Consider the following 12420-nt stretch of genomic DNA (forward strand, 5'->3'; position numbering starts at 1 on the left):
CACTATCTTGTTACAACACCACCAATATATCCAATAACTGCCATAGCAACATTGATCTTTATAAGAAACCGCTACTGTATCTCACCCTCCAAGATGACCGGAACAAAATCCTGAGCGGACATTTTGTTCTTCCTGGCGAAACATTGGTAGGCCCCGCCGTCGCTCTTGGCCATGCCCTCCATGATCAAGTTCTCCCTGCTGATGCCTGTGATCCGCACGTTGTTGCCGGGGTAGATGATCTCTCCGTTACGGTACCACGACAGCTCGTACTCATCAGAGCCACTGACACTGCAATGCAAGGACACCTTACTACCCACGCTGCCCTTCACCTTTCGTGGGCTGACCACCGCCTTCAGGGGCTCTGGATACCAGAGAAAACACAGAACACACATCAAAAACCACAAACCAAACTGGCGGCCTATGACATTGTTATACTGTGAAATAAATATTTTGTTGTGTGAACATTATCAAAGAAATAGATAAACAAAGTGACAGGGCTATAGCAGCTAACGCAGAGACATCATGGCACCCAGGCTGGGATAGCTCCTGATGTGTGAGTGTGATGTGGTGTTTGGACTCACGTTTGACCAGCAGCCGGCCCACCACCTCAGCGTTGCCATAGCTGTTCCACACCTCACACACGTAGGTGCCAGAGTCGGTGGGCTGGGCGCTCTCTATCAGCAAGCCCGTGACACTCTGGCGGAAACGTGTGTCGGGCTCCAGGGGGCTGTTGTCTTTCAGCCAGCGGTACTTGGGCATGGGATGGCCCGACGCCTTACAGGGCAGCTCTACCCGATGGGACGCCATGACCTCCCGACGGTCAAAGCCATCCAGAATCCCCGGCTCTGAGTTAGTGGGATCTTATGAGAGATAAGAGAGAGAATATGTTATGATAAGAATAGAGTTCACTATTAGAAGAGATAGTGTTACGATAGCATTCACTGTGTTGTGGACATTGCAATATATGAAGATGCAGAAGTTTCTGATGTATTACTGCAACATGGTGTACTGTACAGATATCTAGATGTTTCTGGGGTACCATTATTTAAGGTATTTAGGGCACCATAGACTGACCTGACACAAAAAGCCGGGCGCTATTGCTTTGCCTGGTCTCGCCAGTGTAGCGATGCCGTGTGGTGCAGCGGTAGTTATACAATCCATCCTCATTCTGGACATCCAGAATATACAAGGCTCCTGTGGTTGTGATGAGAAATCTAGGTCCTAGAAGAGAAAAAGAGAGAGGAGGGGTTATTCACATATACAGTATACACTGTACAGTGCATTCGGAAAGTATTCAGACCCCTTGACCTTTTGTTAAGTTACAGCCTTTTTCTAAAATGGATTAAATAAAATAAAAATCCTCAATCTACACACAATACACCAAAATGACAAAGCGAAAACAGGTTTCCAGAAATTTTTCCAAATGTATTAAAAATAAAAACAGAAATAACTTATTTACATATGTATTCAGACCCTTTGCTATGAGATCAGGTGCTTGAGATGTTTCTACAACTTGATTGGAGTCCACCTGTGGTAAATTCAACTGATTGGACATGATTTGGAAAGGCACACACCTGTCCATATAAGGTTCCACAGTTGACAGTGCAGGTCAGAGCAAAAACCAAGCCATGAGGTCGAAGGAATTGTCCGTAGAGCTCCGAGACAGAATTGTGTCGAGGCACAGATCAAGGGAAGGGTACCAAACAATGCAGCATTGAATGTCCCCAAGAACACAGTGGCCTGCATCATTCTTAAATGGAAGAAGTTCGGAACCATCAAAACTCTTCCTAGAGGTGGCCGCCCGGCCAAACTGAGCAATCGGGGGAGAAGGGCATTGGTCAGGGAGGTGACCAAGAACCCAATGGTCACTCTGAAAGAGCTCCAGACTTCCTCTATGACAGCGCTGTCCATCCCTATTCCTGGAGAGCTATAGTCCTGTAGGTTTTCACTCCATCCCTCATCTAGCACACCTGATTGTAATAATTAGCTGGTTGAAAAGATGAATCAGGTTGGTTACAACTGGGGTTGGAGTGAAAACCTACAGGAGCGTAGCTCTCCAGGAACAGGGTTGGATAGCCCTGCTCTATGGAGATGGGCGAACCTTCCAGTAGGACAATCATCTCTGCAGCACTCCACCAATCAGGCCTTTATGGTACAGAGGCCAGACGGAAGCCACTCCCCAGTAAGAGGCACATGGAGTTTGCCAAAAAGAACCTAAAGATTCTCTGGTTTGATGAAACCAAGATTTTACTCTTTGGCCTGAATGCCAAGCCTCACATCTGGAGGAAACATGGTACCATCCCTACTGTGAAGCATGGTGGTGGCCGCATCATGCTGAGGGAATGTTTTTCAGCGGCAGGGACTGGGAGACTAGTCAGGATCGAGGGAGCGAAGTACAGAGAGATCCTTGATGAAAACATGCTCTAGAGCGCTCAGGACATCAGACTGGGGTAAAGCTTCACCTTCAAACAGGACAATGACCCTAAGCAAAGAGCCAAGGCAACGCACGAGTGGCTTCGGGACAAGTCTCTGAATTTCCTTGAGTTGCCTAGCCAGAGCCAGGACTTAACTTCTTTGGGGTAGGGGGCAGTATTTTCACGTCCGGATGAAAAGCATACCCAGAGTAAATGGCCTGCTACAAAGCCATAAAAGCTTGAATTTGCATATTATTAGTAGATTTGGATAGAAAACACTCCGAAGTTTCTAAAACTGTTTGAATGATGTCTGTGAGTATAACAGAACTCATATGGCAGGCAAAAACCTGAGAAAAAATCCAACCAGGAAGTGGGAAATCTGAGGTTGGTGGATTTTCAACTCAGCTCCTATTGAAGATACAGTGGGATATTGGTAATGTTGCACTTCTTAAGGCTTCCACTAGATGTCAACAGTTGTTATAACCTTGTCTGATGCTTCTACTGTGAAGTGGGGCCGAAGGAGAGAGGAATGAGTCAGGTCTATCATGACCTGAACATGCCCTGACCATGCGCGTCCACGTGAGAGCAAGCTCTGTTCCATCGCACTTCTGAAGACAAAGGAATACTCCGGTTGGAACATTATTGAAGAATTATGTTAAAAACATCCTAAAGATTGATTCAATACTTCGTTTGTCATGTTTTTACGGACTGTAATATAACTTTTTTAACTTTTCGTCCGTACTTTCCGCTGGACCTGCCCGCGCGTCGTGAGTTTGGAAAGTGTACTGAACGCTAGAACAACAAGGAGGAATTTGGACATAAATGATGGACATTATCGAACAAAACAAACATTTATTGTGGAACTGGGATTCCTGGGAGTGCATTCTGATGAAGATCATCAAAGGTAAGTGAATGTTTATAATGTTACTTCTGACTTCTGTTGACTGCATAATATGGCGGATATATTTGTGTCTTGATTGGGCTCTGAGCGCCGACTCAGATTATTGCATGGTTTGCTTTTTTCGTTAAGTTTTTTTGAAATCTGACACAGCGGTTGTATTAAGGAGAAGTGCATCTAATATTCCATGCATAACAGTTGTATCTTTTAGCAATGTTTATTATGAGTATTCCTGTAAATTGATGTGGCTCTCTGCATAATCAAAGGATGTTTTGGAACTTCTGAACGTAAGGCGCCAATGTAAACTCAGATTTTTGGATATAAATCTGAACTTTACAGAACAAAACAAAACTTACATGTATTGTGTAACATGAAGTCGTATGAGTGTCATCTGATGAAGATCATCAAAGGTTAGTGATTCATTTTATCTATATTTCTGCTTTTTGTGAATCCTCTCTTTGGCTGGAAAAATGGCTGTGTTATTCTGTGAATAGGCATTCACCTAACATAAGCCTTTTTGAAATCGGACACTGTGGCTGGATTTACAACAAGTGTATCTTAAAATGGTGTAAAATACATGTATGTTTGAGGAATTTTAAGTATGGGATTTCTGTTGTTTTGAATTTGGCGCCCTGCAGTTTCACTGGCTGTTGAAGAGGTGGGATGCTACCGTCTCACGTACCCTAGAGAGGTTAAACATGATCGAACATCTCTGGAGAGACCTGAAAATAGCTGTGCAGCGACGCTCCCCATCCAACCTGACAAAGCTTGAGAGGATGTGTAAAGAATGGGAGAAGCTCCCCAAATACAGGTGTGCCAAGCTTGTAGCGTCATACCCAAGAAGACTCAAGGCTGTAATCACTGCCAAAGGTGCTTCAACAAAGTACTGAGTAAAGGGCCTGAATACTTATGTAAATGTGATACTTCAGTTTTTTATTTGTTATATATTTGCAAAAATGTCTAAAAAACAGTTTTTGCTTTGTCATTATGGGGTACTGTGTGTAAATTGATGAGGGAAATTTAAATAAAAACAATGTTTTAGAATAAGGCTGTGATGTAACAAAATGTGGAAAAAGTCAAGGGGTCTACAAAAGTATATAGACATCCCTTCAAATTAGTGGATTCGGCTATTTCTGCCACACCTGTTGCTGACAGGTGTATAAAATCGAGCACATAGCCATGCAATCACCATAGATTGGACAGTGCAGTTATATTAACAAGAATTTAAGCTTTCAGCCGATATAAGACACTTATATGTACCGACATTTGTTGTTTCTCTAAAATCTGCGATCGTGACACAAGGCGCTGCATGATTTACAACTGTCCCATTGACGGGACGCCTATCCCTAAGAAGTTTTAACGCTACAGCATACAATGACATTCTAAACGATTCTGCGCTTCCAACTTTGAGGCAACAGTTTGGGAAAGGCCTTTCCTGTTTCAGCATGACAATGGCCACGTACAAAAAGCGAGGTCCATACAGAAATTGTTTGTCGAGATCGGTGTGGAAGAACTTCCGACTGCGAGCCAGGCCTAATTGCCCAAACATCAGTGCCGACCTCACTAATGCGCTTGTGGCTGAATGGAAGCAAGTCCCTGCAGCAATGTTCCAGCATCTAGTGGAAAGCCTCCCAGAAGAGTTGGAGGCTGTTATAGCAGCAAAGGGGGGCCCAACTCCATATTAATGCCCATGATTTTGGAATGAGATGTTCCACGAGCAGGTGTCCACATGCTTTTGGTCATGTAGTGCATATCCTTAAACATATCATACCAAGACCTTTTACCTGAAATAACCTTCACATTTGACCTCTGCCCTCCCTAGCTCCAGTAATCTATCTGGTCTGAGCCTCTGCTTCAGCAACCAAATCCTCTTTGGGTGTCACTAGCAGTTCAGTCTGTGCAGTAATATTATGTTAATTCTGGGGATCAAACCCGACTGAGTGGGGTTGTCAACAACCATAAGGAATGATACCTTCCTCTTGCAACCATATGCATGCGTTATCCCCAGGAGAGCAGACTGATGTCAAAACTGATCGAAAAAGCAATTTACAAGAGATTGTCTTCACTGTGCTTTGGCGAGCATGCTAAGACAGAGACAGCTTAGTGAGCATTTAGGTCCCAAGGTACACCAGCCAGGGGCAGCTTCAGTTAAAACCAGCTATAGTAGCAGGGCTGTGCCTCGTCTCTGACAACGAGGAGGATGTCTTTAGATAAAGCCTGATCAAAATAGACTGTAAAACGTCATGCTTACAGGCCCCATGTGGCCTGAAATGTACAGAGAATCAATGACAAGTCAAGCGTACATGTTTTTTTTACAAAGTTACCAATTGGTCAAATATACAAAAGGACCGGATAAACCTACATTTAATATGGGCATATTTAATCATTAATTCAATATCTATTGTATATAAATAGATAATTACAAATACAGTGCCTTCAGAAAGTATTCAGACCCCTTGACTTTTTCCACATTTTGTTACGTTACAGCTTTTTTTATAAAATGGATTTTTTTTTAAAATCCTCATCAATCTACAGACAATACACTATAATGACAAAGCGAAAACAGGTTTTTAGACATTTCTGCTAATTTATAAAAAATTAAAAAACAAGTACCTTTTTACATAAGTATTCAGACCCTTTGCTATGAGACTCGTAATTGAGCTCAGGTGCATCTTGTTTCCATTGATCATCCTTGAGATGTTTCTACAACTTGATTGGAGTCCACCTGTGGTAAATTCAATTGATTGGACATGATTTGGAAAGACACACACCTGTCTATATAAGGTCCCACAGATGACAGTGCATGTCAAAGCAAAAACCAAGGCATGAGGTTGAAGGAATTTACCGTAGAGCTCCGAGGCAGGATTGTGTCGAGGCATGGATCTGGGGAAGGGTACCAAAAAATGTCTGTAGCATTGAAGGTCCCCAAGAACACAGTGGCCTCCATCATACTTACAGCTGAAGTCGGAAGTTTACATACACTTAGGTTGGAGTCATTAAAACTCGTTTTTCAACCACTCCACAAATTTCTTGTTAACAAATTATAGTTTTGGCAAGTCGGTTAGGACATCTACTTTGTGCATGACTCAAGTCATTATTCCAACAATTGTTTACAGACAGATTATTTCACTTATTCACAATTCCAGTGAGTCATAAGTTTACTTACAATAAGTTGACTGTGCCTTTGAAAAGCTTGGAAAATTCCAGAAAAGTATGTCATGGCTTTAGAAGCTTCTGATAGGTTAATTGACATACTTTGAGTCAATTGGAGGTGTACCTGTGGATGTATTTCAAGGCCTACCTTCAAACTCAGTGCCTCTTTGCTTGACCTCATGGGAAACTCAAAAGAAATCAGCCAAGACCTCAGAAAAAAATTGTAGACCTCCTGTCACGTTCCTGACCTGTTTTCCTTGTTTTTGTATTTGTTTAGTATGGTCAGGGCGTGAGTTGGGGTGGGCATTCTATGTTATGTGTTTCTATGTTTAGGTTCATTGTCTATTAGCCTGATATGGTTCTCAATCAGGGACAGGTGTTTTACGTTTCCTCTGATTGAGAACCATATTAAGGTAGGTTGTTCACACTGTTTGTTTGGTGGGTGATTGTTTTCCGTGTCTGTGTATGTCGCACCACACGGGACTGTTTCGTTTTCGTTCGTGTATGTAGTCTGTTCCTGTTCGTGCGTTCTTCGTGTTATTATGTAAGTTCGTTTGTTCAGGTCTGTTGACTTCGTTTATTGTTTTGTAGTTTGCTCAAGTATATTTTCGTCTTCGTTATTATTATTAAAATCATCATGTATTCCACCTACGCTGCATTTTGGTCCAATCCTTCTCGCCTCTCCTCATCCGAGGAGGAGGAAAAATATGACGACCGTTACAGAATCACCCACCATACCAGGACCAAGCAGCGTGATAAGCAGCAGCAGGAGTTGCGATCGCAGGATTTCTGGACATGGGAGGAAATACTGGACGGTAAAGGACCCTGGGCACAACCTGGAGAATATCGCCGCCCTCGTGAAGAGCTGGAGGCAGCTAAAGCCGAGAGGCGGTGGTATGAGGAGGCAGCACGGAAGCGAGGCTGGAAGCCTGTGAGTCAAGCCCAAAAATTTCTTGGGGGGGGGCTACAACGGAGTGTGGCGAAGTCAGGTAGGAGACCTGCGCCAACTCCCCGAGCTTACCGTGGGAAGCGAGAGTACGGGCAGACACCGTGTTATGCGGTAGAGCGCATGGTGTCTCCTGTACGTGTGCATAGCCCGGTGCGGGTTATTCCACCTCCCCGCACTGGCAGGGCTAGATTGAGTATTGAGCCAGGTGCCATGAAGCCGGCTCAACGCGTCTGGTCTCCAGTGCGTCTCCTCGGGCCGGCTTGCATGGCACCAGCCTTACGCATGGTGTCCCCGGTTCGCCTACATAGCCCGGTGCGGGTTATTCCACCTCCCCGCACTGGCCGGGCGACGGGGAGCATACAACCAGGTAAGGTTGGGCAGGCTCAGTGCTCAAGGGAGCCAGTACGCCTGCACGGTCCGGTATTTCCGGCGCCACCTCCCCGCCCCAGCCCAGTACCACCAGTGCCTACACCACGCACCAGGCTTCCTGTGCGTCTCCAGAGCCCTGTTCCTCCTCCACGCACTAGCCCTATGGTGCGTGTCTTCAGCCCGGTACCACCAGTTCCGGCACCATGCACCAAGCCTCCTGTGCGTCTCCAGAGCCCTGTTCCTCCTCCATGCACTAGCCCTGTGGTGCGTGTCTCCAGCCTATTACCACCAGTGCCTACACCACGCACCAAGCCTCCTGTGCGTCTCCAGAGTCCTGTGCATCCTGTTGCTGCTCCCCGCACTAGCCCTGAGATGTGTGTCCCCAGCCCGGTACCACCAGTTCCGGCACCACGCACTAGGCCTAATGTGCGTCTCCAGGGTCCAGTATGCCCTGTTCCTTCTCCCCGCACGAGCCTGAAGGTGCGTGTCCTTAGCCCGGTACCTCCAGTTCCGGCACCACGCACCAGGCCTACAGTGCGCCTCAGCCGGCCAAAGTCTGCTGTCTGCCCAACGGCGCCTGAACTGCCCGTCTGCCCAACGCCGTCTGAACTGTCCGTCTGCCAAGCGCCGCATGAACTGCCCGTCTGTACTGAGCCTTCAAAGCCGCCCGTCTGTACTGAGCCTTCAAAGCCGCCCGTCTATACTGAGCCTTCAAAGCCGCCCGTCTGTACTGAGCCTTCAAAGCCGCCCGTCTGTACTGAGCCTTCAGAGCCGTCTGCCAGACAGGAGCCGCTAGAGCCGTCCGCCAGACAGGAGCCGCTAGAGCCGTCCGCCAGACAGGAGCCGCTAGAGCCTTCCGCCAGACAGGAGCAGCCAGAGCCTTCCGCCAGACAGGAGCAGCCAGAGCCTTCCGCCAGACAGGAGCAGCCAGAGCCTTCCGCCAGCCATGACCAGCCAGAGCCGTCAGCCAGCCATGACCAGCCAGAGCCGTCAGCCAGCCATGACCAGCCAGAGCCGTCAGCCAGCCATGACCAGCCAGAGCCGTCAGCCAGCCATGACCAGCCAGAGCCGTCAGCCAGTCCGGAGCCGTCAGCCAGTCCGGAGCTGCCCCTCAGTCCGGAGCTGCCCCTCAGTCCGGAGCTGCCCCTCAGTCCGGTGTTGCCCCTCAGTCCGGTGTTGCCCCTCAGTCCGGTGCTGCCCCTCAGTCCGGTGCTGCCCCTTAGTCCGGTGGGGTTAATTTAGAGGGTGGTCATTAGGAGGAGGTTACGAAAGCGGGGATTGACTATGGTGGGGTGGGGACCACGTCCTGAGCCAGAGCCGCCACCGTGGACAGATGCCCACCCAGACCCTCCCCTAGACTTTAGGTGGTGCGCCCGGAGTTCGCACCTTGAGGGGGGGGTTCTGTCACGTTCCTGACCTGTTTTCCTTGTATTTGTTTAGTATGGTCAGGGCGTGAGTTGGGGTGGGCATTCTATGTTATGTGTTTCTATGTTTAGGTTCATTGTCTATTAGCCTGATATGGTTCTCAATCAGGGACAGGTGTTTTACGTTTCCTCTGATTGAGAATCATATTAAGGTAGGTTGTTCACACTGTTTGTTGGTGGGTGATTGTTTTCCGTGTCTGTGTATGTCGCACCACACGGGACTGTTTCGTTTTCGTTCGTGTATGTAGTCTGTTCCTGTTCGTGCGTTCTTCGTGTTATTATGTAAGTTCGTTTGTTCAGGTCTGTTGACTTCGTTTATTGTTTTGTAGTTTGCTCAAGTATATTTTCGTCTTCGTTATTATTATTAAAATCATCATGTATTCCACCTACGCTGCATTTTGGTCCAATCCTTCTCGCCTCTCCTCATCCGAGGAGGAGGAAAAATATGACGACCGTTACACCTCCACAAGTCTGGTTCATCCTTGGGAGCAATTTCCAAACGCCTGAAGGCACCACGTTCATCTGTACAAACAATAGTACGCAAGTATAAACACCATGGGACCACGCAGCCGTCATACAACTCAGGAAGGAGACACGTTCTGTCTCCTAGAGATGAACGTACTTTGGTGCGAAAAGTGCAAATCAATCCCAGAACAACAGGTAGGCCAGTTGAGAACAAGTTCTCATTTACAACTGCGACCTGGCCAAGATAAAGCAAAGCAGTGCGACACAAACAACAGCACAGAGTTACACATTGAATAAACAAACGTACTGTCAATAACACAAAATAAAAAACTCTATATACAGTGTGTGCAAATGAGGTAAACTGTAAATGAGGTAAGATTAGGGAGGTAAGGCAATAAATAGTCCATAGTGGCGAAGTAATTACAATTTAGCAATTAACAATGGAGTGATAGATGTGCAGAAGATGAATGTGCAAGCAGAGATACTGGGGTGCAAAGGAGCAAAACAAATAAATAACAATATGGGGAAAAGGTAGTTGGATGGGCTATTTACAGATGGGCTATGTACAGGTGCAATTATCTGTGAGTTGCTCTGACAGCTGATGCTTAAAGTTAGTGAGGTCTCCAGCTTCAGTGATTTTTGCAATTCGTTCCAGTCATTGGCAGCAGAGAAATGGAAGGAAAGGCAGTCAAAGGAGGAATTGGCTTTGGGGGTGACCAGTGAAATATACCTGCTGGAGCGCGTGCTACGCGTGGGTGCTGCTATGGTGACCAGTGAGCTGAGATAAGGCGGGGCTTTACCTAGCAAAGACTTATAGATGACCTGGAGCCAGTGGGGTTGGCGACGAATATGAAGTGAGGGCCAGTCAACAAGAGCATACAGGTTACAGTGGTGGGTAGTATATGGGTCTTTGGTGAGAAAACGGATGGCACTGTGATAGACTGCATCCAATTTGCTGAGTAGAGTGTTGGAGGCTATTTTGTAAATGACATCGCCGAAGTCAATGATCGGTAGTGTCACGATCGTCTTGCGAAGAGAGTGAGGACCAAAATGCAGCGTGTGGAAAGTACATCTTCTTTATTAAAGAAAGAAGACGAAAACGACACAAACACTATACAACTAAACAAAACAACAAAACAGACGACCGTGAAGCTATTCAACATAAGTGCAGACACTAAACACTTAGACATAGACAATTACCCACAAATGCATGATGCCCATGGCTGCCTTAAATATGGCTCCCAATCAGAGACAAATGAAAGACATCTGTCTCTGATTGAGAACCACTCAGGCAACCATAGACATACCTAGACACATTCACTCAACCATAGACATACCTAGAAACATTCACTCAACACAAACTCATACACTACACCCAACACCCCCTTTACCATATAACCACCCAAAATGACAAAACACAAACATTCCCCATGTCACACCCTGACCTAACTAAAATAATAAAGAAAACAAAGAATACTAAGGCCAGGGCGTGACATAACCCCCCCCCCTTAAGGTGCGAACTCCGGGCGCACCAGCATAAAGTCTAGGGGAGGGTCTGGGTGGGCGTCTGTCCACGGTGGCGGCTCTGGCACTGGTCGTGGTCCCCACCCCACCATAGTCACTACCCGCTTTCGTAGCCTCCTCCAAATGGCCACCCTCCACATTAACCCCACTGGATTAAGGGGCAGCACCGGACTAAGGGGCAGCACCGGACTAAGGGGCAGCACCGGACTAAGGGGCAGCACCAGACTAAGGGGCAGCACCAGGATAAGGGGCAGCACCAGGATAAGGGGCAGCACCAGGATAAGGGGCAGCTCCGGACTGAGGGACGGCAGCTCCGGACTGAGGAACGGATCCTGGCTGGATGACGGCTCTGGCGGATCCTGGCTGGACGGCTCTGGCGGATCCTGGCTGGACGGCTCATGGCTGGCTGACGGATCTGGCTGCTCATGGCTGGCTGACGGATCTGGCTGCTCATGGCTGGCTGACGGATCTGGCTGCTCATGGCTGGCTGACGGATCTGGCTGCTCATGGCTGGCTGACGGATCTGGCTGCTCATGGCTGGCTGACGGATCTGGCTGCTCATGGCTGGCTGACGGATCTGGCTGCTCATGGCTGGCTGACGGATCTGGCTGTTCATGGCTGGCTGACGGATCTGGCTGCTCATGGCTGGCTGACGGATCTGGCTGCTCATGGCTGGCTGACGGATCTGGCTGCTCATGGCTGGCTGACGGATCTGGCTGCTCATGGCTGGCTGACGGATCTGGCTGCTCATGGCTGGCTGACGGATCTGGACGCTCATGGCTGGCTGACGGATCTGGACGCTCATGGCTGGCTGACGGCTCTGGACGCTCATGGCTGGCTGACGGCTCTGGCAGATCCTGTCTGGTTGGCGGCTCTGGCAGATCCTGTCTGGTTGGCGGCTCTGGCAGATCCTGTCTGGTTGGCGGCTCTGGCAGATCCTGTCTGGTTGGCGGCTCTGGCAGATCCTGACTGACGAATGGCTCTAGCGGCTCCTGACTGACTAACGGCTCTAACGGCTCGGGACAGACGGGCGGCTCTAATGGCTCGGGACAGACGGATGGCTCAGATGGCGCTGGGGAGACGGATGGCTCAGATGGCGCTGGGGAGACGGATGGCTCAGATGGCGCTGGGGAGACGGATGGCTCAGATGGCGCTGGGGAGACGGATGGCTCAGATGGCGCTGGGGAGACGGATGGCTCAGATGGCACTGGGCAGACGGATGGC

At 48.1% G+C, this 12420-nt stretch overlaps 1 protein-coding gene across 1 annotated transcript in view; it reads right to left on the reverse strand.

Moving 5' to 3' along the window:
• The window catches only part of LOC120018520 (Down syndrome cell adhesion molecule homolog), a 137920-nt gene that overhangs the window by 34589 nt on the left and 90911 nt on the right, over nt 1-12420 (reverse strand). Inside the window, exons 5-7 of the mRNA XM_038961747.1 lie at nt 1075-1221; nt 582-860; nt 86-361 (exon numbers count right to left, since the gene is read on the reverse strand). Of these exons, the coding sequence (XP_038817675.1) occupies nt 86-361; nt 582-860; nt 1075-1221 (702 nt within the window). The remainder of the gene's footprint in view (nt 1-85; nt 362-581; nt 861-1074; nt 1222-12420) is intronic.

The sequence above is a fragment of the Salvelinus namaycush genome, chromosome 23 (genome assembly GCF_016432855.1).
Source record: "Salvelinus namaycush isolate Seneca chromosome 23, SaNama_1.0, whole genome shotgun sequence".
Taxonomy (NCBI): Eukaryota; Metazoa; Chordata; class Actinopteri; order Salmoniformes; family Salmonidae; genus Salvelinus; species Salvelinus namaycush.